At 53.2% G+C, this 27,883-nt stretch overlaps 1 protein-coding gene across 1 annotated transcript; it reads left to right on the top strand.

Moving 5' to 3' along the window:
* Positions 1-2,328: 2,328 nt before the first annotated feature.
* Positions 2,329-27,848, top strand: LOC119098854 (sodium- and chloride-dependent glycine transporter 2). Its single transcript, XM_037221900.1, has 13 exons — positions 2,329-2,476; positions 7,907-8,068; positions 9,359-9,521; positions 12,308-12,439; positions 14,885-15,013; positions 16,799-16,940; positions 19,147-19,291; positions 20,214-20,348; positions 20,629-20,970; positions 21,639-21,767; positions 23,222-23,419; positions 25,779-25,940; positions 26,445-27,848. Exons 1-13 carry the CDS (start codon positions 2,450-2,452, stop codon positions 26,592-26,594), a joined length of 2,016 nt encoding a protein of 671 aa, XP_037077795.1. The 5' UTR covers positions 2,329-2,449; the 3' UTR covers positions 26,595-27,848.
* Positions 27,849-27,883: the final 35 nt, after the last annotated feature.

Here is a 27,883-nt window from a genome sequence, read left to right on the forward strand (position 1 = left end):
CGTAAACGCAAGCCGTCTGCGCCGGTTTTCAGCACGGCCCACTGACCTGTATGCTAAAGGGACTGGAACTGCATGTTTTCAGCTGAATGCACAGAAAGTTGCTTCAAATTCATCTCATTCAGCTGGTGTCTCTTTTAAGCAAGAGTTTGCTTTCCGCAGTAATGATTCTGTAGGGTTCTGGCCTTAGAATGAGCACTGTGTGAGACGAGTACACAACGGCTGTATTGATGATCTTGTACAACGTGCTTTGATAAACATGGATGGATTGGACCCAATGCCATTTGACATAGTGATACCTCACTGATGAACCTAGCATAAAAGCATGACTAAGCATAACTCCCAATGACTTACCAAGTGCCGAACATTCTTTACCGCTAGACAGCTTATGATTTCAAGGTCAGCTTAGATCTCTGCCTGTGTAGCATTGTGTCACTGGGGCTTTACGACGCACTCAGCTGCCGAGGTCTGATAGCGTTGCCATCCTCTCACTCTGACAGGAAGGGCTGGAATCCCAGGGTCTTGGGTTTGCAAATGCATATATTTTCGTAGACTTAGAGCGACAGCTGCCGACTATTTATCAACCACATGTCTGCACACCTTGAACAAACCCTGATTTTGCTGATGGCTCTTGCTCTCCTGATGAAACATCGGCCTCTTGGCCTGTTTAAATACGCCCAAAACGCAGCTATAGCGCCAGCTGTGGCGAAAAACCAACACAATGTCAGCGCTGATGATTCTAACAGAGTTTGCCCCGCACCACTACACCTGAAGAGTACGGGAAGAAGGGCAGAGTAAACAGAGATTTCCTCGGTATTCTATCGACAGACTCTGAGGCCAAGCGGGTACTCGTTCGGGCCCGACACCCACTGGCTAGGGCGGTGGCGGGGTGGGTACTCAGCCGCGAAGGCCGTGCAGGCAGTACCAGGCCGGCAAAGGTGGCGGCAGGCGGAAGCTAGTGGAGACCACTCGGGCGTGTTCGCCGCCAGCTTACGTACTCACGCGTCACCATTTGTCACGACACATGAAGAAGCCCGCCTCCGCTGATGTGGTGGGATGATCAGCGCCAGTCTCAGCCTGAACCCTTTAGCGCACTCATCATCGTGTCACCATCAACTTGTCAGACAAGACAATCTTGATTTCGAGTGGTGTCGTGCGATCTGTTTACTTGTTTTACTTTTAAGAGCTTCCCTATTTTTTGTATGTTTGCTTGTCTTCTACTCGCGCCTCGCGGTTCAAAAAGCTGAGATATTCCAGGAATCCTGATGGTGTCCACCCAACAACGATGCTTTGATAGTTCATTTGCTGCGTATCAGGGTCATAACAGGGCGGCCGTAGTCACATATGTCCAAGCACGACATCTGCCCTTTTCCCATAATAACCACACCCAACGAACCATCGCCGACGATGACCACACGCGCGCAAATGCCGTCTGCCTAAACCGAAGTTGTGACCCGTTTCTGCGACTGCTACCGGTTTGTAGGAAGGCATTACATCTTAATGGAAGCAATTCAGTCTATGTCTGTCTTAATGGAAAGTAGAGACTGATATATCACCAGCGCCAGGCCCCCTGTCACGACCATATCATATCTGCAGACGCACACAACATACGACACACGACACGGCGGTCCCAGGATTGACCGCGGCGAAGTGTAACGTCTGTGACTGCGCTGGTGCGCTTGCGGCGCGCGGAAACGGAGCCGCCCGTATCCTGATAACGAGCTCTCTGTGGCGCCGACTGGACGCGCATCGTTCCCGGCTTTGGTGCTCGAGTGATGTGAGAGGAACTGGGATCCACCAAACTGACTTATTGCCATGACTGGTGGTCACAGACCGCGCAGGCGTCGCCAGAGACCCATGTGCGTAGACCATCCTGGGGGTCTTAAATGGCTCACTCAATTGTGGATTGTGGGGGGGGGGGGGGAGCGGTAGCCATTTTTGATTATTTCTTTCCAGTCAACACCCATGAGGCTCATATAAGATTATCGGAAACTTAGGGGGCTCAGCCCCATTGGTCCTCTCCCCCTCAGTTCCTGCGCCCCTTGTAGGTACATACACCACGCACACTTCAACATAGGGTGTCCCTCGGTGTGGCACAGCCGCCCGGTCAGATGACCACACGTCCCAGCCTCGCCGGCCTACACCACGCGCTCCGGCGCCCGCGCCCACTAATTGGCCCATGAACGCATAGCGTGAGGTGTTTTCCTGGAGCTTACTGTCGCGGCCGCCAGCTGGCAGCATCGTCGGCCGTAGCCCGGGGCGATGCCGAGCGTGGTGGCCACCTGTCCACCGCACGAGCTGTCTGGCCGGCGTAGTGCAGTGTGCCGGCGTCTGCCGCCCGAGCCGCGAGTGACCTGCCGTCTGGAGGCGCGCGCGCGTGGTCCGTTAGCTCTCCGGTATCGTCGGCGGCGTTGGTGACGCGCAGCGTTGGCCGGCGCACCAGACGGCAGTGATGCCCTCGCACAGCTACAAGGTTAATGTAAGTGGCAGTTTTTGCTCTGTGAGATGGGATCTGTGCTGACCTTGTCGCTATGGCCAAGGTTGTCGATCGCTGACAATTCTGATCAGGAGCCAGTCGGTTAGGTCACAGACTGACCAAGTGTCTTTCTCTGTGTCGACACCGGATGACGCTGGAATCCGTGCGGGCTGCGCTATGATGTTTCGTTGCATCGAATGAAACGCTGTTATAATATGGGTCAGTGAATTTTAGTTAAGTCGTGGCACAGTCGTGGCACGTGGCAATAGGCACACACCCGTTATGTTTGCTCTGCCTGTCCTCGCTTACTCTAAGTATGAGTAGGTCGTTTTTAGACTTTGGTTTTTCATACCGACTCAAGCATCATTTATGTATTATTTCAGTTTTAGCTGCCTTGCTTTGATATGGGGCTGCTAAAACTGAACACAGCCGCGCTATTTATTTAAGGGGCAATCTCGGAAGTTCTAAGAAAATACTGTCTCTCTGGGCCGAATTTTTTTGGCATCAGTTCAGTTGTTGACTTGTTCATCACTTATGTTGTCATATCTCACTCTCTGAACGTATTGCAATGTTGCCACAGTGGTCATTAATACATTAGCTATTTAAGGATGCCGTAAATTTAACGGGATTCGGGCCACCAAACAGGTTTTTTTTAAAAAAATCCTACTGTCCCTGATACAAGCTGGAAACCCGGCTCCAAGATTGCATCTTGTCAACCGCAATAAATCCCCGAACACCTAAAATATTATCCCTTTTGCGCATTGTGTTCGGCCGCTATGCATGACTTTAAGCGCTACCACATTTGAAGTAGCGCTGCCGAATACTCTGCTTTTAAAAGCCCCATGCCATGGTCAAGACCTAACGGAGTTTTTGCAGAGTGAAAGTAAAAAGCATGCCAAAATGAAGCATAGCAAAACAGTCAGGACGGTATGCTGTAGCTTACCATGTATTTAACACAAAAACGATTGGTCAGTAGCTGAGTTGTCCGAAGTTAAATCAACTAAAACGAATGTTAATTTGGCGATCACTATCCCTATTCACCAGCGAAGTTATCTTCAGCGACGCAGTGCAGAGCTCAATAACCGAGCTACGTCGATGCTACAGAAACTGGTCCGGGTCGAAGACATGCTCAGATCAAGGCACTGAGTCGTCAGTCCACAACAGGTTCAGCGATGTGAACTCTGTACAGGAACCGATGCAGGATCCAATGCTCCTGACTTCTGAGGCGACTAGTTTTTGAGCAGCGTTTTTGTCGCCATAACTCCTCCTCGCTGCCGCGGTGGAGCGGCTACTGAGAGTGGCTACCTGCTGGTAGTCGCCGTCAGTTCAGTAATGCCACAGCCTCCTGGCTGACCTGACCGGCTGCATATCTGCCATACTCCTCTGGACAAAGCTCTTGCCCATGTGCGAGCCCGTGCGCACATTTTCCCCATGTGCGGCACATACCACGTGCGCATATGTTGCCTCGAGACGGTTACTGTCGCCTGACCTCACTGGATCGGAGTTGACCTGAGCGGCCCCGCTGCGGCTTCGGCTCGGCTCAGACGGCGGCCGACCTCGCGCCCCTGGCGCGGTGCACGTGACGGGCAGACCAGACTGCAGACTCCGCCGCCGATCATCGACCTCTAACCCCGTGTCACGGCGTGGGAAGGTGGAACAGTCAAGGACGTTCCGCCGCCTGCAGTTCGCAGCGAGTCAACATGATTGAACACTGCTCTGCTCTCTTCCGCGGTGGCGGTCTGAGAATCCACTGCATAACCGACAAGCCAAATTTTGCAGTTTTCTAGTCAACTGAGCAGCACTTTAGGACCCCCCTTCAACAGCGGCTACCAGCATTAAGTCATATTTATACCACCTGACCTTACTCTCAAACGAGGCACGGCCGTACTAAACGCAGTTTATCTGGGTACATTCTAACCCGGTGAAGCGTTATGAATTTTGCGAGCTGTTCCCAAACATCCATTTAGCGACTGGCTATTTAAGATGATTATAACGTCCAGGACTCTTTCTTTGAATGACTTATTTCTCCGTTTGGGTCGTTTGCCCATCTGTCCTGTTAGTTGTAGCATGGTCACTTGCATTAGGTCTGACCACATCTGGGTGACATGTGATGTTTGCGCTCTGCCAGAGGCGGACCCAGGAGCGGTGATATTATGAGCTGTGGGGCACGTAGTTCTCCACTCGGGCCAGGCTAAGTGACCAACGGTAATACAAAGCTATCTTACTCGTGGGGACTATGGAGAGCTTCCAATAATAAAATGCATGCTGCTAACATCGCAAACGTACACAACTAACAAAATAACATGTGTAAAGGTGACGCAAGACAAATATATTAAGAGTTCTGTATATGTGAAATTGTGTTGTGCTTAACTGTAGGTGACTATGGGGTTCTTCTCTTTTGACCCCTGGTGTCATATTCATTTGCAACGATCATCTTCCAGCTGTATTTATCGCTACGCACAAGGACGGAGTGTTGCAGCATGGATGGTAGGCAACTATTTGAACTCAACTCTTTATGGCCATTGTAGTGTCTATGCTCAAATGATTTGATATTCATTTCAGTACAACTTTGCTTGAGTCAATAAATATGATAGGTGCAGAGTGAGATTAAATGAAAGATAGCGTCATACAGCCTGCTCATATTGCTGATTTAAGCGAACCGACGCATTTGGACAGGGGGCTCTGAGTGGTAATACAATTAAACTGTTAGTTGCTATTCCATGCAGCTCGCACATCTACCATTGGCAAAAACAACTGTGTTCGTACGAATTCTTCGGCATTGTAAGCAAAGCATCAATTTTGGGATCCTCGTTGGCATTTCGATAAAACAACCTGGCAACTTGAGACTTGTATTCCTTTTCTGAACACACCTAAACACACTACTAGTGTTTTCCAAGCCGTTTGGTTAGATACAATTCTGACATTTTACCGTGTTTAGTACTTTTAGCCACCCCAGACAAAGTGACATGAGCAGGTTGACAAAGTATCGAATGCACTCCGCTTTTTTGACATTTCTGCCGCTATCACTAGCACCATACTCTGCTAAGAGTATCTTGCAATGCTCCAAATAAATGCTCCAATTCATTTCTTTTGATGGCGTGTCGTTGAGTTTACATTTCATGATGCCACCGAAAGCGTTATGTTATGGCATTTTTTCGCTACCTACTTTTCGTCCCGCGTGAGCTAATGATGTCATTTTCAACACCCGTATAATCGAAACGGTAGTTAACACTCCGCTGCGAAGTTTGAGCCACCGGTCGACAAAACCACTCCAGTGCACTTGAGGATTCCGGTGGAGTAGCCTTGGACACGTATGGAACGCAACGGTTCGGTCGCGCCTGAACTACCCCTACGTTACGAGTGTGCATTAGTCGTGTTTGTCGCTGCCTGTGCCTGCACCGGGACACGGTCGAGGGCGTCACTGACGGATAGTGAAGGCAAACGTCCACGGCCGCGTGGAAAGCTCTCCACTTGGCCACGGAAGCAGGTCGTCCGGAGAGATTCAATGAGCTCGCTTTCAATGATTAGTTACGTTAGGTGGTCCAAAGGAATGGACGGTGTCAAAGGAGGAAAGCAGGACTAACATATAAGCCCTGGGCGAATCTCTTGGTACCGAAGTAGTGAGATACTGCGCATGCGTTACATAAAAGTCGTGTACTTAATAGCAGCAGGCACTAAGTATTTGTACAACCGCGTGAATTTGCTTGATAATAACCACTTTTAAGCTGTTTGTGAAGAAAAGATGAGAGGAACCCGTCCAACCAAATATAACACCACGTCCCCGAAACTACGTCCCGATATATTGCAATGCATCCGCAGTTCATCACAATCTAAACATAATTCCTTTTTCCTATCTTGCTGCGCTAAATGCTGCGCACATTGCTAACATTGGCTGCTTGAAGGCAGCCAATTACAATTTTAAGCATCCAAATCACATAACTCTGATGTTATCACATCCAGCGCTACCTCCATATAACTCTTGCATTTCATGCATTTGACAAGAACCACGTAGGTTCAGCTCTCCTATTCAGCTTGGTTCCAATTTTTAAAGCGAGTAATACAGCAGCCATCAGCTCCACGAACGTAAAACGATCTAGGGAGGAGACGCTTTCGACCAGGTCGGCAGCGCGTGTCCGTTCACGGTCGTGCCCGATGTAAATAGCTCCTTCTATGGCGAGGGAAACACAGCAGGACACGTGAGAAGTGGTCTTTTGCTTTCACACGGCGGGATCATTCACCCTGTACAGACACCACAAATTGGAGAACAAATATTCAGGCTTCTTTGGAAAACGAAAAAAGTATATCACAGCACACCATTCTTGTGGCTAGCTTTCAGAAAGCGGTAGATAGGAGGCAATGAGACACATGTGAATTATTTTGAATGCCCTTCTTGCACTCTCTGTGCACACGAGCAAAACTTTATGAAGACCGGTCTGGGTCCATGCTTGGAAAGAAAACCTGGTCTTGACCCAAAATCAAATTGCGATTTGCCTTATGACCGGCTTATTTTCAGTTTTTACAAAGATCTGATCAACAATTTGTGCAAATCTGCGTTTTTATTTTGTTCGAGAGGCATACATTTGTGGACCAAGTACCTTAAGAGCCCCTCACCTAAGGTAGCTGGGGTGCTGGACCGCAGCCCCCCCCCCCCCCGCCCCCAGTTCCTCTCCGCTGTCCGGAAATCATGATAGCGGGTCCGCGCCGTAGATCACAACTGTGATAGATACGTTCGTGTGCTGCACTCGGGTTATTGGCGCTACCCTGCTCTGTAGCGCGTACAGTCTCTGGCCGGAGCTCTGGAGTAGGCGATGGCTGAAAACCTCCCAGTCACGGGCAGTCCTCCCAGTCTCTGCTGTTCTCTTGAGCTCGTCACACCGATAGTGCGTACTGAGTCCACGCTCAGCTGACCACAGCCACGAGCGGCCTCGGAGGCGGGAGCTGGCGGCACGCGGTGTGAGGGTGTGTGTGTGACGGGGAGCTGCCGACCGCGCGCGGGATGTGGAGGGGAGCGGCGTGGCGACGGGCACTCGGTGAAATGGGACAGCCGGCCACGGCGTTGGAGCCTGCTACATGGCCCGAATCTAGAACAATGTTTGGAAGTTGAGGTTCTCACGACGACATCTACATGCCGGGTGGAAATCAGCTCACTTGGATTAGCTCACTTTCTATTTGAGCGAACAAGAATGCGTCTTCAATGAGTCGATTTCCCCCATGAGGACAAAATAACACTGTAAGTAACAGCTTCCGCGCCAGCAGTCTTCACCACTTAGTCCGCCCGAACTGATGACAAAGGCGTTTTGACGGACACACGCCAGCCGGCAGCCTCTGGCGCCTGCTCGCGTTCCCCGTTCCTGGGGCTTGGCCTCAGACTCTGCGCCGGCGCCGTACCGCTGACGGCGACGCCCGACTGACGCGCCTGCACCCCTCTGGCAGGACCCAGTGCAGACGATGAGCTACCGTCGGAGCGGCGGCCCGGCCGCGCCGGGTCACCGGGAGAACGGCGGACACCAGAACGGCGGTGGCGCGCCGCCGCCGCCCTCCTCCTGGAAGAACAGCTACGTGCCGGCCTACAGCAATGGCAAGAGCAATGGACAGGTGAGAGCGTACAGCTGGCCGGCCGGCGCTGCGAGCGAGCGAGTGCGATGTGCCCGCAGGACTGCACGTACGATGTGCCCGCAGGGCCGCGTGTACGATGTGCCCGCAGGACTGCGCGTGCGATGTGCCCGCAGGGCTGCGTGTCCGATGTGCCCGCAGGGCCGGGTGTACGATGTGCCCGCAGGACTGCGCGTGCGATGTGCCTGCCGGGCCACGTGTACGATGTGCCCGCAGGGCTGCGTATACGATGTGCCCGCAGGGCCGCGTGTACGACGTGTCCGCAGGGCCGCCTGCACGATGTGCCCGCAGGACTGCGCGTACGATGTGCCCGCAGGGCCGCGTGTTTCGCGTTCCCGCAGGACCGCGGGTACGGTGTGTCCAGGTGTGTGTGTGCGTGTGCATATCACATGTGCTCACGCTCTTACAGTACTAATCCATTATTTACCTGTTGTGCTATGAAGATCTTGTCTACCGACCTGTCACCCTCGCAAGAAGAGGCATTTACACCGCAGACCAAAGCCTCCATCAGATGTCATCGTACGACAGCCGACCTGTAGCGTCTGTAAAGGCAGTTCATTCACTCTGTTATGCAAATGGTCGATGATGCTCGACAAAATGATCTCTTGGATAAGTATAGACTCGACACTGCACGACAACGCTATTTCAGGACGTTCCTGAACGCACGCAATTTAAATTATCTTCACATGAACTGCCTCGGCCAAGTACGCAGTCAGCAGCAGCTCTGCTGTGCCCTGTGGTCACATCTAACCACCAGCTGAATGCCTCCCGCAGTCGCATATGCTTCTTAGCCGTTTTCGCCTCCGGTCGTTATGTTTCGCTATACCGATACAAGTATCGGTGCTTGCATCGGTCTGGCCTGCCAAACAGACTTTCCAGATTGTTTTTCCTAGAGTGGACACAGCATTCTGTAATAAAAACGTTTTTTCAACACCAGCAAATCTTAAAGGTCTGAAGTCTTGTCTTTCTCGTGCGTTGAATTCCGCCGTAGCACCGCACATTAAAGCAATGCCGTCAGTAACCGAACACGCTCAGAACACAGTAACCGAACACACTCAGAACACAGTAACCGAACACGCTCAGAATACAGTAACGGACGCGCTCAGACATACTGTGGGCCTCATCTTAACCGAACACCGCCGGCGGTATTTTGCCGACTGTGTCAGCCTGGGGGCTTAAAGAGCTCGCAATCATGCCTCCGGAAAGTCAACGTTGTGTCTGCAGCGTCCCGTTCTTCACCGCCGGCTGACCGCACCCGTCGCTCTGCGGCAGCCGCTGGAGCCGCTGGCCGTCCAGCCGAAGACGGACGTGACGCAGACGCAGGAGCGTGGCCAGTGGGCCTCCAAGTGGGAGTTCATCTTCTCCTGCATTGGCCTGTCGGTCGGCATCGGCAACGTGTGGCGCTTCCCCTACCTCGCCTACGAGAACGGCGGCGGTGAGTGTCCCACGCCTCGGCGGTGGAGGAACTCTTCACAGCGGGTGATCTGTGACGTCCACAGACCGGGATCGGCGCACTGCGGAGAACGCCGCCTGCAAAATCAACATGACTGCCCGAGAATTGCTTCGAAATTTAATGCATCGTACAAGTCGAACTAACCTATTGGTAGCTTGCTTTGAATCCTGGGGTGAAAACTTACTGCAGTGTACTGCAGCGTGGTTTAGAACTGCCGTGGTACGTGTTTCGCACTCGGTGTCTGATGCCCTGCAGACTGGCGTTCCGCCTGGTGCTCGCAGCTGCATGTTTTCAGGAGTGCTGAGAAACTGCCGCTGGCTGGAGGTGCTCGCCTTGCTCATTGGAGCTGGTCCTCAGCAGTCCGGAACGTCCCCATGTAAAAAGAGCAATTCCGGTTACGCATGAACGACTCGTTCCTTATCAGCAATGCACAAAAACCAGCCCCGGCGGGTCTCCCTGGCCCGTCACATGTGTTAGCCACGGGCCATCAGGTCTTTGATGTTCCCAGCAGGGTTTGTTAGATGTTGAGATTTGCCGTCGTTATTGCCCCGCCACGAGGTCGCACGCGCAGTGTAGTGCTGTGCGGCAAACTGCTGAGTCCCGGCGGCCCGAGCTGTCGCCCCGTCCGTCCGCCCCCGCCCCCCCCCCCCCCCGCTGACACGGTTCCGCTGCTGAGGCGGCACGCCTGCGCTGGCCGCCGTGTTCACCCAGCAAGGTCTGCGGTGCAAAACGCGTAACTGTCAGCGGCCTGACCACGCCCTCTCCTCCCCCCCCCCCCCCCGCTCCCGGCGAGCGCAGCCCGGCCTGCTGGAAACACGCAGGCGGAGCTGTGCGCCCACCGCCAGGACAGTCACACAGTGGCTGTGCTCTGGTCCGGCGTGGGAGCTGGTGCTGAGCTGTGCACCCGCCGCTAGGGGAGTGGAACAGCCACATGGGAGGGGGGGGGGGTGATGTGACGATAGCCTTATCGACCACGAAATGGCAGGGGAATGTGCGATGTTACAATGTGTCCCAACATATTACAATCTTCTGAGAGAACAGTTGTATATATATATATATATATATATATGTATATATATATGTATATATATATATATATATATATATATTTATATATATATATATATATATATATATATATACATAACACATACACACAAAGAGTGAGATGCAGGGGTGGGGTAGTGGGTGTACCCAGATGCTTCTAACAACCTTTCTGAATGTGAGGAGAGGCGTTTTTAGTAATAATCCAAAGATGCTTATCTAATTTAATGCAACGATAGCGAGCTATAATACCATTATCATTTGAAACAAACAAAATTTTTTTCTGTGGTGTAGCCGTTGAATGCGTCCAGCTGCGGATGAACCCATATTTTTGGTGGTACATTGATAGTAATATGGGTGACTTTAACGAAAGATTTATCGCAAATTAATTTTGGAAAAGTAAGCTTTAAAATGTCTCTAAAATCAGGTTTAAAATTTCGAGGCATGCATTTCGACCTGATACGTATCGTTCCTAATAGGATTACACAGGAGTTCGTTTGTTGCTTAAGATGATCGCTCAGAAATGCCTATTTATGTAATTTCTGTGAGCAATACCGGTGCATGTTGTGGCCTACCATGCTAGCTGTCACAATGTGACCCAATTGGTCGGTTGTCTCAAAAAGCGTGTCCTGTTTGGGGAGGTATATTAATGGTGATTTTTTGTGTTTTCATACAAATTTCCCGGAATATCAACGGTTTAGCTGCGCATGTTTCTGGGTGATTTCAACATCGTGGCATAAGTGGTTAAGATACCGTACCCAGCTAGACCTAATTGGAAACTGCTTTCAATGCATCAGATTGCATTAAGCATGAGCCTAAATATATGTGAAAAGTGAATCTGGAACATGCAGATAGCACAAAGATACTACTGGAACAAACACACGAGGGTCCTTGCCTTGTGTAACAACCTTCTGAGTGTTTTGAGCATTGTATTTCACGCATGCATTCAACGCCCAAATATTCTGGCCGGTACGGCTGGAGCCAAGTGATCAATGATATGTTCGAGATGGCCTCCTCCTTGTCATCTAGATGTGATGTAGGTTGCTTCGGAGGTGGCCATCATTTGTTTCGTGGCTGCCTTTGTTGTCGCGAAAATGCAGAGGACTCGGGTCCATATCATATGACGGTCACTCCACGTTCCAAAGCAGCCAGCCTCCTTCTCTGCACGTTGTGCTGTGCGCCCTTCTCTGGTTTTCATGGCTGTGTAAGGTGGTGCACGTTCCTGTCTGGAACGATCGCTTGATTTTTACGATTCTTGTCTTGCTTTCAATGGAAGCACTGGGCTCATTGAGCATATGAATGCCTATGAGCATCTTTTTTGCGCGCCTGCTGCGCATAATATTTGAAAAAGGCCGTGGTGTGGGCCTGTCATCAATTAACTGCCTTGGAAGAAGTACTGCACTGACGGCAGTAAAGCTGACTTGCGTGTGTGATACTAGTCAATCAAAATGTATGAAACGTTAGTTGAATAAAACAAATAAAAAGTTTTTTTTTAAACCAAACAGGTAGCAGCGGTAATGCAACTTTATAAACAACGTATGGAGATGGCGCAAACCCATATTTTAAATGGAAAATGACAATGGACAAGTTGCTCTCCGTTCGATGACGGGTCGAGCTTTTTCACGCATCATTACCAACGCATGCGTGCACTTCACAGAGCACCGCCTACTTCAGCGCCAGTGCACAGACTCGTTTGACGCTTTGCGCTGGTGGCCTGCCGTCAGGAGCGTTCCTGATTCCGTACGTCATCATCCTGTTCCTGGTGGGGAAGCCGATGTACCTGATGGAGACGGCCATCGGCCAGTACAGCCAGCTGGGGCCCGTCTCCATGTGGAAGATGGCGCCCGTCATGAAAGGTCAGTGTGGATGGTGGTGTTCTGCTTGCCACCACCGGTTGCCTGTCCGCTGTGCTGCCCGTGTACGTGCTGACCCGATGTACTGCTCGTCAACCCCCGAACTGACGGCAAACATAGGAGGAAGCGCAAGCACAGCTGTGATATATTATGAGGATCTGGTTCGAAACAGCAAGCCCCTAACCAGAGTCAGTTCGCTCGCCCCATGTCAGTTCGGTGGACGTGTCTCCGAGCGCCGCTCGCGCCGGGCTCTCGTCCCGCCGCTCGAGCCGGGCTCTCGTCCCGCCACTCGCGCCGGGCTCTCGTCCCGCCGCTCGCGCCGGGCTCTCGTCCCGCCGCTCGAGCCGGGCTTTCGTCCCGCCGCTCGCGCCGGTATTTCGTCCCGCCGCTCGCGCCGGTATCTCGTCCCGCCGCTCGAGCCGGGCTCTCGTCCCGCCGCTCGAGCCGGGCTCTCGTCCCGCCGCTCGAGCCGGGCTCTCGTCCCGCCGCTCGAGCCGGGCTCTCGTCCCGCCGCTCGCGCCGGGCTCTCGTCCCGCCGCTCGAGCCGGGCTCTCGTCCCGCCGCTCGCGCCGGGCTCTCGTCCCGCCGCTCGCGCCGGGCTCTCGTCCCGCCGCTCGCGCCGGGCTCTCGTCCCGCCGCTCGAGCCGGGCTCTCGTCCCGCCGCGCGTCCGGGCGTCCGTCCGTGCCGCGCCGGCGTCCCCACCCCACGCGCTGCCGGCCGCTGTCGGCCGTGGCCGCCGTCCGTATCGGCGCCGCCGGCGGCGCCGCTGTCCGCTGAGGCGCGAGCCGGCGAGCCGCGCCGCCGGTTTCACCACGCCGTGCCGTGGGAACGGCACCGGCGCCGGCTGCGTGCGGACCACGCACCGACTGCTCACGGAACACGAGCCGACTGCAGAGGGACCGCGTACGGGCTGCACCCGGGTCACGTACCGACTGCAGTCAGGCCAAGCACAGAGTGCACACGGACCACGCACGGATCCCACGTGAATTACGCGCGCCCTATGCGTGAACTACATATTGATCACACACAGTGACGCATAGGCACACGCACCACGCACGCACGGAACGCGCGGCAGCCGGGAAGTATACGGGGACTCACGAGCCACGGTGACGAAAATACAAACACTGATCCAGGCGACGTATGCGGACTGTTTACACCAAATCTCCTGTGTACACCAAATCAGCCTAGAGCCCCAGACGGGTGTAACGCCCCCTCCAGTAGCATGAAGTTTTCCGGTGCCGGTGCTACCTCTCCGGAGAAGACTTAATGATGACTTCACAACTGGATAACTGAATGCCACTTCGCCGTCACGCTCACATGTCGGGAACAAAAACACTGTACAGCATCACGAGCTCAGGCACAAAAAGCCGATCACGTTGAGTGCGCCGTTCCGGCAGGTCCCGACTCGGGCTTCACGAAAGCGCAGCGTATCGCCCTCTGACCGCTACCCGGGCGGCGGGCCCGTGCTGGCCTGGCGTCACGCATACACGGCTGTTGAGCCGCACCCCCGGCGCGACCGCCGCAGGGCATGAGCACGTGTCAACACTGCGGTCTGACGCGGCCGAGTGGCGACGGCGCGCCGCTCGGGACGGCACGGGATATGCACCGCGGCCGCGGTGGCCGGCGGTGCTGTGGCAACCGGGGCAGAGTGCAGCGCACAACGCCGCTCCGGCCGGCTAATGGGCCTCCCCCAGTCATTTGGTGGTGGAGAGTCAGCAGTGGGATTGAGGCCAGCGGGAGGGTGTCTCAACGGGGATGGTTATGGGCCTGTTGTCGGATATGTGACGCACGCACCTGCCACAGAGCGCGGCCAATTCTACTCAATCATTACCGGCACGCTCCACAACATTGCGATTACTCTGACTAAAAACACCGAGTTAGTCACACGCCGGAAGGTGGTTTGATTTCCGAAAGTGTTCGTATGGAGCTCTCCTGTTGACCCGTGCTTTTTTCCTTGAGTACATTGCCGCTAGCAGGCTGTCAGTCACCCCTCACTTCGACCTCAGAGCTGTCGACTCATGATTGGACGCTGCCACAGAGGTGCTGGTGAGCACTGTCCCTTCTCCGGTTCATGGGCGGCGAAGCTGCCGTCAGTCACGTGCTCTGCGCTGCGTGTCGCCTGGCCCACGCACACGCAAGCAGCTGTCGAATCATGAAGTGCCTAGGGCATCGGGTCGCAGAAGGTGCAGAAAACTACGATCCCACTACGATCCCAAAGCATTTTTGGAAGACGCAGACTTCGATCCCAAAACATGTCTTTTTCGAAAATTGTGACCGATTTTGCCGGCATGGTGCCTCGAACTACACCGCTACGCTGTAAACTAAAACATCGCGCAGAAGATGCGCGATAAACATATACAAGGAGATGTTCGCACATCGCGTAGAGTGACGAGGAGTTTCTCTGCCCTGACAGCTGAATCACTGATAACGTTCTGCTCGGTTTGCAGGCGTGGGAGCGGCCATGGTCGTGATGTCGGTGATCGTCGCCATCTACTACAACGTCATCATGGCATACACGCTGTTCTTCACGTTCGCCTCATTCCAGTCTGGCGCCGCGCCCTGGAGCGAGTGTCATGGTGAGCACGACGGCGCTTCGGCCGGCCCCGTGGTGCTCGGCAACGTCGTGCCACGGGCCGGCTCTTCGTACCCTCATAGCACAATATTGTCCCAGTAAGCCCGACTTGGCTATATTGTCATACTTAAAGTTTTGCTTGAAATCCATGAACCTGGTGCCGATTTGGTCTCACCCCCCACTCTCCCACGATGTCTCGGAACCACTTGGACTGGTTAAAGAGGTTCCTTTCGCTCGGAAGCCGACCACCTTCTCAGTTGAGTATCAGTTCGGTACAAAAAGATCAGTGACGCACTCGAAAGGACCAAGTAGGAAAATGTAAATGCTTGCTTTACATATAAAACATTTTCCGATCTCCTCCAAGTCGATATATCCTGATATTGCAACTATTTTGACTGTTCAGCCAAGTCATGCGTTCAACCCATGTTCAATAGGTAACGGAATACGGGGTATTTCAGATGCAAACATAATTTCTTGTGTTGAACGGAGCACTGCAACACAGATAAGCTCTGTCCTTCTCTGTCTACCCCATGTCGTCGTATCTGTCTTGGTGCCAGTGGCCACATATATATATATATATATATATATATATATATATATATATATATATATATATATATATGTATGTATATATATAATTTCTGGATCCTCGGTGGTAAACGCTGTTTTTGAGTGGCAGGACTCTGGGCGAATAAGTTGAATAGATGTATAGCTACGATTAAAGCCTAGATGAACCGAAGAGCTAGAGTCTCTCATTAAAGGACACACAAATAACCAATCAGCCGGAGTTCACCCGTACAACAAAGACTGAGTCGAAAATGACGTCATCATTCCTTCTGAGATGCCACCCATGAACGGACGGTGAGGAATTCCTTTTCCCTCCATCCCCGCGACGCAAAGCCAGCAAAAAAGTGGAAACACATATAGGAAGAATACGAAAAACAGTATAACTGTTATGGTTATTGTCAGTAGTGCATACAAGCATCTAGCAAAAGAAAGAGCAGTCATAGCTGATCAGTAAATGACTGCCCGGTAATTACCAACCCGAAGATTCACGTAATCACACACTCGTTGCGCTGTAGTTGAGGACATCAGTCACACAGATCAGGAAGTCTTGCCCTGTTCGAACTTTCAAGCGGAGTCGTTATGCTATGATCCCCATGAAATTTACCTAGCTTAGCAGTGTTTGATGCTGATTGACACTCCGGGAGTCAGAGCCACTTATAATGATGGCTTGATGAGATAAATGGTTGGCGAGATGATCGGGATATGAGGCAATTGGTGACGTGTGGTTTTCTGTCATTTGTCGAGCATTGTTATGTATGTCAGATCTGTCTGCATATGAATGATGCTTGATTTTTTTTGAATTTTTTAATTGAATTTTGAATTTTCTATGTTCACATCTATCACTGACTTATTCAGATGTAAGTGCTGTGATATGCACTTGGCATTTTGTCAGGTTCTTAATATCTAATTTTGTTAGCTCAACAACATCTATTAATATAAATTTTGAGACATTGTGGCGTTCGAAAAAGGCGGTTTCATGCTGCAGCTCGAGTAGTGTTATAACTGTTTGTGTATTGCCCGCTGAAGTAACCTCTGTGCCTGGTTGTCATATTAGAGACTTCGGGCAACTGAATTATGGCATGAATTTCGGAGGAAAGGTTTGAATTAAGATCTTTCTTACGCATAAAAGCTAATTAACTGTGGAGTTCCAATGTCACTAACATGACATAGCTAAAAGTTTCTGAATACTGAACCCACGTCCACGTCCACCATGTGATTTCAGATTGGTTCGCTGACGACAACTGTTTCGTGCGTAACTCTTCCTTCCCGGCGTGCAAGTACCTAGTATTGCAGAACATCACCAACTTCACAGCCGGCGTCACCTGCCACACCAAGACCGAGCTGGCCTCCGAACAGTACTTCAAGTAAGTGCTGATCGCACGACAGTGTCAGGACCTGTGGGCAGCGAGCGCCTGGTGCCGCCCCCCCCCCCCCGAACTCTGGGCACTAGCGAGTCTCCGCGGTCACCCAGCTCCAGACGTCGTTCGCTCGGAGTTTGGTATGGCCACTGCCTGCCGCAACGATTTCGGCCCTCACGTGATTACCTTGAAGGTTAAGTGAAAGGTTGAATCTGCTTAGTCGTGAGCGTTATTGTCCTAGTGGAATGTTATGCATTCATAGGAACTCCTTGGCTTGGATTCTATTATCACGCGCCCGGGTGGCCGGTTGGGTATCTTCTCTCGGGTGGGGCCAATTTGACCCCCTTGAGATTTCAGAAACAGAGAGATAGAGACACCAAATTCACAGGATGCGTTGGCCTGTACGTAATCTCACTTGCGCCAAAGTTTGGGGCTCTTAGGTCATGCCCTTGGTTCGAATAAGGTCAAACAAATTCAAACTCCAGGTTAATGTCCGAAGTGCCCCGGAACCTAGGTATCTGTTTTAAGCAAAATTAATTCATTTGTTGTGCTGCCTAAGAAAGTATCTCAGTGATGTATGGCTTTGTCTAACGCTCTGTTGTTGCATCAGATTGACCGACTTCCTAGAAATTTACTTGGTTGAATCCATGAACTGATTTTGACCTGCTGTAGGTCAGCGAACTCATAAGGTAGATCTAAATTTTGGAAACCAAACAATCTGCTGTTAACAGCTCAGCAAAATTTGGCGCCGCTACGCCGCGCCGTTCGAAAACCTGTCCGGAAAACCCTTCGAAAGGGGGTCAAAGTGACTCCTACCCGAGCGCATGTTAAGCAAGGATGTTTGCTATTCTGCTGGATAATCCCATACAACCATTGCTTTGGCCGGAAACAACACAGTTCTACTACGTGATCATATTACTCGACCATCTCAGTTAGCAACAGTCATTCACAAGCCAATCGATAATACCAGGTCAGCTCACCTCCCCACGACTGTCCGGCGAACACGTGCACGTGCAGGTTCATGTTAGATGGACCTGCCCGTGGGTCCAGCCCATACCCAGCGCACATAAACGTCGACTTTCGCGTCCACATAAAATCGAGAACCTTTCGACCATTCCTCCATGCCAGCCAGTACGATTCTCGTTGTTTGCATGGCACACAGGCAACGTTTTGTCTATGTTTTTTCGCATTTTTTTCAGCCGGGCTAGAAAGTGTAAGAAGCCAAGTGGCGCAATGTGTTGGACCATTGCCAAGAGTTCTGAACTTGGTTCCCGATGTAGCGAATTTTGAATGGCTCCAGCCCCCGTGGGTCATTTTACGGGTTATACGCTTCAGCATATACCAATACTATCGACTTTGCCTCGTCTCTAAGTGGCCCTTCTAGCCTGTCAAACATACAGCCCCAATAAAAAAGATTAACAAATGGACATAGCGGCCTGAGTCTTGCGCTGTGATCTGTTACCCGGACCAGTAACCATCACCGCTGTCGGACCAGTGACCCCACCGTTCCCTGACTAGTGACCCCCACCGCTCTCGGACCAGTGACCCCACCGCTCCCGGACCAGTGACCCCCACCGCTCCCTGACTGATGACCCCCACCGCTCCCGGACCAGCGACCTCGGCCGCTCCTGGGCCAGTGGCCCCCACCGCTCCCGGACCACTAATCCCCACCACTCCCGGACCAGTGACCCCACCGCTCCCTGACTAGTGACCCCCACCGCTCCCAGACCAGTGAACCCCACCACTCCCAGACCAGTGACCCCCACCACTCCCAGACCAGTGACCCCCACGACTCCCAGACCAGTGACCCCCACCGCTCCCGGACCAGTGACCCGCACTGCTCCCAAACCAGTGACCCCCACCACTCCCAGACCAGTGACCCCCACCACTCCCAGACCAGTGACCCCCACCACTCCCAGACCAGTGACCCCCACCACTCTCAGACCAGTGACCCCCACCGCTCCCGGACCAGTGACCCGCACCGCTCCCGGTCCAGTGACCCCCACCGCTCCCGGTCCAGTGACCCCCACCGCTCCCAGACCACTGACCCCCACCACTCCCAGACCAGTGACCCCCACCGCTCCCGGTCCAGTGACCCCCACCGCTCCCAGACCACTGACCCCCACCACTCCCAGACCAGTGACCCCCATCGCTCCCGGTCCAGGACCCCCACCACTCCCAGACCACTGACCTCGATCGCTCCCGGTCGCAGAAACTACGTGTTGCGTGTGACGGACGTCGGCCTGGAGACGCCGGGCGTCATTGGCGACATCAACTGGCAGCTGGCGCTGTGCCTGCTGCTCTCATGGATCATCGTCTTCCTCTGTCTGATGAAGGGCGTCAAGAGCTCGGGCAAGGTGAGGAGCGGACGCGGCCGCCCGGCCCAAACCGAACCCGCTGCAGAGAACGATGCCGTGCCCTAGCCATTTGGCACATAAACGTGATCATGATAGAGGCCGAGTCTTGTGATCTAGAATTGCAAGCATCATGCGATGATAAATAGACGAGCATCAACGGCGCAAAATCAAACGAATGCGCCAAGTCTGCTTGTGTGCACTGGCACGTAAGTAGACCAAGTCTGCTTGTGTGCACTGGCACGTAAGCAGACCAAGCAATGGTGCACCGTGAGAACTGTTGGCTATTTAGCGCTACCCACGCCATAACCGTAAAGCTCTTGGTGCCAGTTTCACACGTGTTAACCTAAAACGGTTCCACATGATGCGCCCGCTCGTGCAGCACCGCCTGCACTGGGCGCCGGTCGGTTGAGCTCTACTGCCGGGTGACCGAACGCCGGTGGGCTGAGCTCTGCCGCCGGGTGACCGGGCGCCGGCTGAGCTCTGCTGCCTGGTGACCGGGCGCCGGCTGAACTCTGCCGCCGGGTGACCGGGCGCTGGCTGAGCTCTGCCGCCGGGTGACCGGACGCCGGTGGGCTGAGCTCTACTGCCGGGTGACCGGACGCCGGTGGGCTGAGCTCTGCCGCCGGGTGACCGGACGCCGGTGGGCTGAGCTCTGCTGCCTGGTGACCGGGCGCCGGCTGAACTCTGCCACCGGGTGACCGGGCGCCGGCTGAGCTCTGCCGCCGGGTGACCGGACGCCGGTGGGCTGAGCTCTGCTGCCTGGAGACGGGGCGCCGGCTGAACTCTGCCGCCGGGTGACCGGGCGCCGGCTGAGCTCTGCCGCCGGGTGACCGGGCGCCGGCTGAGCTCTGCCGCCTGGTGACCGGACGCCGGTGGGCTGAGGTCTGCTGCCTAGTGACCGGGCGCCGGTGGGCTGCCGCAGGTGGTGTACGTGACAGCCACACTGCCCTACATCTTCCTGATCGCCATCCTGGCGTACGGCTGCACGCTGCCCGGCGCCATCGAAGGCGTCAAGTTCTTCTTCATCCCCGAGTGGGAGAAGCTCAAGGACATCAACGTAAGCGCAGCAGAATATTGCAAGGTTTGACGCCACATCAAGGCAAAGCTTCACGGCAATCAACTCATTTGGGACGTTTATCGCCATTGCCGACTGCGTGAGGTCCATTGATAAGATGTACCCATCGACCCGATGTCATGTCCAGCGGGTATGCCACCGGTCGGCTGCTGCCTTTTAACCTCTCAACCCATCATCAGCCACACAGCTGTGATTCGTCGCTCACCCTCACTCATCTCTCAACAACCCAGCCGTGACCAGCCGTCTATTCCCTGCCGCTCAGGTATGGCAGAAGGCGGCTGAGCAAATGTTCTTCTCGCTGAGCGTGTCCTGGGGAGGCATCATCATGTTCGGCTCCTACAACAAGTTCAACAACAAGGTGCACATCGACGCCATGCTGATCACCTCGCTGGACTTCATCACCTCCATCATCGCGAGTGTGGCCGTCTTCAGCATCATGGGCTCAATGGCCCAGTCTGCAGGAGTCAAGGTGGACCAGGTGGTCAAGTCAGGCCAGGGCCTGGCCTTCATCGCTTTCCCAGAGGCCATCGGCGCAGTGCCCGGCTGGCAGATTTGGTCCGTCCTCTTCTTCATCATGCTCTTCACCCTCGGGCTCGACACGGAGGTATGTGGCTGTTGACTCGCTGCGAGCGAACCCCACAGGGATCGTGTCAAACGTAGCGAATGCCTAAATGAGTTCAAACGCATCACAACGTGGGCTATATTTTTACTGTCTCCTCGTTGCATTTGCTAATTCATTACGCAATCACATAACGTGTGGCCCGTGCTACGTTGGGGATGCGCATGCACTAAAATCACTCGTAAAATGTACCTATATTTCGTAGACTATTGGCTAATTAGCTTCCAATGCATAGCGCCAATGCCCACGGGTAAACAAACAGATCCTGATGAGATCAGCATAGCCTTTACTGTACAATTTGGCGCGCCTTGATCCAGCACTATCTGCATATTCTTTAACGGTCCTGTGTGGCTTGCAAAAGCCAGATTAAATTAGCGACAAAGAAGGTGGACTTGTGCTTGACCATCACAGGGGACAGAACGGATAAGTCACGATTTACAAAGCTCAGCAGCGTTCATAGCGACACACAAAAGTACACGCCTTGCAAAACCTGCCCCCTAGCCTTCTCACTTATGATGCAGCATCTGAGCGTAGGTACATTGTTTTTAATGTTGGCCTTGGTTCACTTAGCTGGTGAAGACCATGATGGCCTTTGACTCCATGATGTTTAGGACACACAGGCCGAGCGTCATGAAGCGTTCCTGATTCCGCAGTTTGCCCTGCTGGAGACGGTGACTACTGCCGTCTACGACGCGTTTCCGTCCACAAGAAAGAGCAAGGCGCTCGTCACCCTCATCGCCTCCAGCTCCTGCTTCTTGATGGGGCTTCCGTGCGTCTCCCAGGTACGTGTCGCACAGCCACACGCATCGTATACATTCACGCAGGCAGGGTGTTCAGGTAGCGTCGAGCAAGCCAACATAGCGTTGGATGTGGTATGGCAGTGCACACAAATGTTCTATTTACATGTATGTCCGGGCTCCACGCGCTTAAAGAAGCCTAGAGACCTGGCGCTTCGATTAACCATGTTTTACGAAGTCAGGTAATATTTGGTCCTTTGAAAGACACTGGGAGTTACCACATTGGCAAAGAGGTGGTTGCTACCCTGGCAATTACTAACGTTACGAAAAAACGGGAAGTCAACAAAACACCCATCCCACTCAGGTAATCACGACGTAAACGCAATCCAAAGACGGCATAATATTTAGAATTCTGAGCTGTCCACGATTCGTTAAGTGTCGACGATACGACATCGGCAGCCGACTCGTCCGTGCCACTTTCACTATTGTGCTGATCAGAGGTCAGAGGTCGGCTTACAGAGGAGGGCTGGGAAGTCATAGGGATTCCGGACACAGTAGCTGCACATAACCCATCGACCGACAGCTGGTCGAAGCCCATCCACGTCGCCGGAAGTGAAGTTCCTGAAGTACTCTAAATGTAGAGCGCAACACATTCTTTTTTCTGATCAGAGATGACATACAGAACGCAAGGAACTGTTGAATTATTGCTGGGAATGGAAGCCCCGAAAAGACCATCTTTTTGCACGATCACGCAGTTACGACCGTCACAAGAACAGCAGATCACTTCGCCGAAAGGTAGACATGTAAAACGTGGGGGATTTCCGGGGTAATCACGCCGGCTGCAGCTTAGCCGTATGGGTCTGTCATGGGTGGCGAAACTGAGCGACACAACCAGGAGGTAAAATTGCCTGGGCAGTGACCACACTGGAGAGAGGAATGAACCCTTCATGGCTGTTCCTGACCACTTGTGCATTATCAGGTCGCCCGTCACCCTGCAACTAATGAACACGTTTTCCCGTTACTGATCGCACGTGTTTCATCAGACAGCCCGTACATTCCACAGCTGATGGACATGCTCTCTCGTTACTGATCGCGTGCGTGCCATCAGGCGAGCCCGTACACCCTGCACCTGATATCACGTTTTCCCGTTACTGATCGCGCGTGTGTCGTCAGATAGGCCGTGCACCCTTCGCCTGATGGCCACGTTATACAGTTACTAACCACGTGTGCGTCAACAGACAGCCCGTCAACCCGCACTTGATGGACACTTTCTTCCGTTACTGACAGCGTGTGCGTCATGAGACAGGCCATACATCCTGCACCCGATGCACACGTCCTCCCGTTACTGATCACGCGCGTGTCGTCAGGCGGGCCCGTACATCCTGCACCTGATGCACACGTTCTCCTGTTACTGATCGCGTGCGTGTCGTCAGGCGGGCCCGTACATCCTGCACCCGATGCACACGTCCTCCTGTTACTGATCGCGCGCGTGTCATCAGGCGGGCCCGTACATCCTGCACCTGATGGACAACTTCGGCGGCCTGGGCGTCATGGTGATCGCCGTGTTCGAGCTGGTCGGCATCATGTGGGTGTACGGCGTGCGGCGCTTCGCCGACAACCTCCAGTTCATGGTCGGCTTCCGACCCAGCATCTTCTGGAAGGTCTGCTGGGCGTTTGTGTCGCCCGTGATGCTGGCGGTGAGTGAGACCTGACACGGCGGGCTGGCCCGAGGAGCTAAGCGGGTCGAGCTTTCCAGGCGAACAGTGCGGGCGCGAGGGTAGTGTGGTTGAAACGGGCGTTAATCGAGTCCAGTTTGGCAAGTCTGAAATAACTAAAAAGTTCAGTTCAATGTCAAGCACCACTGAGGACAGCACAACCAGTACAAAGGCAATCGGGATGAGCCAAGTTCTTTAACGGAGACATGGATGTGTCAGGTTTTTATTCCTCCGGTTGAGATGTCTTTTACAAATTGTAGGTCTATGCCGGTTTCCAGCGGTTCATTGAACGCTGTAAGGGGGTTGGGACCTACATAAAACAAAAGGTATGCAACCGTTGGACCGCCTCCGGGCTCCGTGTCCTGGAAGTTCCCCCGCGAAGTAAAGCGACACCAAAGGGCAGGGCAACGTCACGGCGAGATTTGGCGTGCCAGGCACCCTTACTTCGGCTACAGTTTCAGAGCCGTTCGGGCGTTCTATAACTGGTAAGGCAAAAGCATGAACTTGCCCTACTCCCAGCCGAGCCTCGGCTTGAGCGCACCGCTCCCGTCCCCCTCCCCCCTCCGATAAACCAACGCTGGCTGCTTACTTCCGTTGTCGCAGCCGCATGGCTACACCGACCGCCATCGTTAGATTTTGTGTTCTTTCCATGTTACAATCCTGTAGTATGTAATGTATGCGGAGCGTTTGCACAGGCAGACAAAACCAATGCAGATATATCAGGACCTTGATGCTGGTGCAGACCCATGTAACAAACGACAAGTGAGAAACTTTGTCGCTCCATTGGCAGTAAAAATTGATCATTGAAATTTCGTCAAATGATTTGTTTTCTTTGATTACTGAATGAAACTAATCGAATTGAATTCATGAACTCATGCTAAGCCCCATAATTTCATAAGCTTGATCCGGCATGAAATGCCGCGCCGAGGTTGACGGTTCTTTATTTTGCATCATGACTACGAGAAACAAGAAACGGTGTTAACCTGAGGCGCCAGAACCTCTCAGCAAAAATTTATAATATTCCGTATCAAAACCTCAGCTCATCCTAGATCAGTTCAAAACGACCGGAGTTGGGAGAGTTTGTTCCCCACTTTGTTAAGTTTAGACACACCTTCGGGGCTGCAGTGTGTTAATCGGCACTGGTATGCATCACGACTTGCCTGGTCTTATCAAAATCAGGTCACCGCTGGCTCCCAGGCTTCAATAATGCTAGTGCATAGCCCGCTGAGACTTCCGCTTCCTGGTAATTTGCAGCTAGCGTTATGAGCTCAATGCAGGCCAACCCGAGCCTGGACAGAGGTCAGTAATTCAAACCCAGGTCGCGGTAATATGACGACACAGCCATGCTTTACGTACGCCATCCGTCACAGGCATACGTAAATTATGTTCTGTTTTGGAGCCCATCGTACGCGTTCACTCTCGACTTCTAGTATGAGCGAAAATATGTGGTACCATCAAAGGCCAAATGCACTGCTGTGCGTTCAATAACGCCTATTGAGCCTGAAGCGAGCTATCCGATGTCATACTCCGCTGGGTCCAGCACGAACAGTTTTGAGAACAATCCATACAATCAAGAGAGCAGAGGCTTGCGATCCCCCGTTCGGGGGGGGGGGGGGCGAGCTCTTCTCCCGCAAGGTTTACGCCACCGTGTTTCGGCATCAATCAATGGCATAACGAGTTACAGTGAGGATGTCATCACTGAGTCTTCTTTATACGGGGTGGCACAAGCCGACACGCGGAATGTAAAATAATCCCTCTCGAGAAACTGCAAGATTACGCAGTTCCCCAAAAGGGATCATTTTACATTGAGTTGTTACGTGAGTTGGTAAGTGCATTTGCCAGGAGAATTATGCATAAAGATAGGACAGTACTAATAACCTTGTTCTTCGTGCAATAACCAGGAGGATGGAGAGATAGATGCATTTATATTTCCACTGCATGCCTTTGTCGGAACGAGTATCAGTACAAACTTCAGATTGCGTCTGAAATTGAATTTACTACTGATCTTTGTTTCCATGAAGACGTGAACTCGAAATATCCAGGCATATGCGTATATATATATATATATATATATATATATATATATATATATATATATATATATATCCATTCTCCCGGTTATTCTGCGGGGAATAAGGCCACTAGTACCGTCTTATCAAATGGAAGATTTTTAATGTGCTCATGCCTAATTATAACGTTCACAGTTCTGGAGAGCGTTTTTGACTGCAAATATTCTCTGGCATGCCACCATTGATAGGTCGCTTCCAGTATATGAAAAATAAATTTCTGCCCTTCGCCATGCTGGTTGAGTCGGTCATTCAAACTTTTTTTTAAATTTCAGTCCATTTTCGCGTACTCCATGTACGAATATAAGCCGCCCACGTACGGCGACTACGAGTTCCCAGAGTGGGCCATTTACGTCGGCTGGGGCCTGGTCGGCGTCTCCCTGGTGCAGATACCGCTCTGGGCACTGTGCACCATGCTCTACTACCTCTGCAGATGGGTGAGTAGCGGCGTGATACCGCAAACGGAAACTGTGTGCTACCATCACTGTCAAATATCGCTGACGGCGCTGATGCGAAGAGATACTTTTAAGAAGGTTGTGTCGTCTTAGCGATAGGACAAGAACAAAACAAGCTAGAACAAAACAAAGAAAGCCATTTCGTTCTTTTTAGGCAGCACAATGTCACCTCGGCGTTTAACAGGCATGTAACCGCGGCACTCACCACACAGCTGTAACTGGGCTGCGGTATCCACCCACCAACGCGCTTAGTGCAACGTGGTGCTTCAGTTTCTCTAATCGCCTCGCCACGCTGTTGCCTTGCTGCGGCCAGCCGCTAATATATTAGATTATTTATAAGTAGTTGGTCGTCGCTGGGCTGTGCGCCTCTCTCCCTCTCTCTCAATCTTTGAGAGAGTGAGAGAGAGAGAGTGGAGAGAAGGGATGAGCGAGAGCGAGAGAGCGGTGCGAAGCAGAGCTGAGAATCGGTCCGCCGTGCGTCCACAGAGGCCGAAGCAGGCGTTCCAGCCGCTACCCAGCTGGGGGCCCGGCGACAGGGAGGCGCGCAGCAGACTGCTGGCGCTCCAGCACCAGATGCACCAACGGGACCGGCTGCGTGGCCTCGACAACCACGCCATGGAGCTGGAGCGAGTATAGGCCCGCTGCGGCATGCGCCGAACGTCCTAGGTGCTGTGCATAGGTGGCGCTGAGAACGCCGGCGAGTGCTGTATAGGAGGCGCTATGGGGTGAGTGGACCAGGGGGTGATGGATGCCAGTCGATGAGAAGCGGCTAAGATGCGCCAGACGGTGGTCTTGACAGCGTCCGCCGGCCACCAGAGGCCGTGTGCCAGTCGACGGGCTGGCGGCTAAGATGCGCCAGACGGCGGTCTTGACAGCGTCCGCCGGCCACCAGAGGCCGTGTGCCAGTCGACGGGCTGGCGAGGCGCGTGGCCGCCATCGGCAGCATCGCCCACGCACGGAGGGAACTCACCGACGGGCTGCGTCGTTGGCCGGCGCCGGCCAGGAAGGCGGGTCTCCAGCCCGCCGCTGTGCCAGCCGCCGCTCAGAGCGATCAGCTGCAGCGGAAGATCAGGCAGGGAAGCACGGCAAGCGAGGGGCGGCCGCATGTGCAGAGTGAGGTGGCAGGGAGGCGCGAGAGCGAGAGGCGGCTGCATGTGCAAAGTGAGGTGAATAGAGCGACACAGTCTGGTCGAGGCCCGCCAGCGAGGTGGACAAGGCGGCGGAGCCTGGTCGAGGCCCGCCAGTGAGGTGGATAGGGCAGCGGAGCCTGGTCGAGGCCCGCCAGTGGGGTGGATATGGCGGCGGAGCCTGGTCGAGGCCCGCCAGTGAGGTGGATATGGCGACGCAGTCTGGTCGAGGCCCGCCAGCGAGGTGGATAGGACAGCGGAGCCCGGTCGAGGCCCACCAGCGAGGTGGATAGGGCAGCGGAGCCCGGTCGAGACCCTCCAGCAGCTGATCATGCCTTGTTCCTGAACTGTGTCGAGGAGGAAACTGTTTGTGCACTGGTTTCCAGCGTGAGAAGTCGTGTTCTACAGCGATGACAGCTCTTTTACGAGTGCGTTTTACAAGTGCAAGCTCTTGCAAGTGTGGCTGAAACATCGGATCAATGGACCAAACTCAAACGAGCACCAGGGCAACATACCATCATTAAGCAAGCAATCGTTCCATCCCGTCACAAATATTGTGACATAAGACACTTTGATACCATTTTAGCAAGCTTTTCTGATGCTCATATCCATCTTGTCCATCTGTAAATAGCCTATCGCGCGAGCATGCCTTGGTATATGAAAATGTGACACTATGCGAACATATAAATAGCATTCACCGAGACCCCGGAATTCCACCGTGCATGTTGATAACGCCGAACAATAAATGACATACAAAACACGACCCACAAACAGGTCAGCGGCCCAGTGCTAGTCCAA

Source organism: Pollicipes pollicipes, unplaced genomic scaffold (assembly GCF_011947565.3).
Source record: "Pollicipes pollicipes isolate AB1234 unplaced genomic scaffold, Ppol_2.1 Scaffold_4740;HRSCAF=5597_pilon_pilon_pilon, whole genome shotgun sequence".
Taxonomy (NCBI): domain Eukaryota; kingdom Metazoa; phylum Arthropoda; class Thecostraca; order Pollicipedomorpha; family Pollicipedidae; genus Pollicipes; species Pollicipes pollicipes.

What these genes read in the sequence shown, in the direction of transcription:
- LOC119098854 (XM_037221900.1), top strand. Translation starts at nt 2,450, where the DNA reads ATGCCCTCGCACAGCTACAAGGTTAAT. An exon ending in CGCCTACGAGAACGGCGGCG is followed by an intron (nt 9,522 to 12,307) that starts GTGAGTGTCCCA and finishes GCCTGCCGTCAG; the next exon opens with GAGCGTTCCTGATTCCGTAC. An exon ending in GATGGCGCCCGTCATGAAAG is followed by an intron (nt 12,440 to 14,884) that starts GTCAGTGTGGAT and finishes CTCGGTTTGCAG; the next exon opens with GCGTGGGAGCGGCCATGGTC.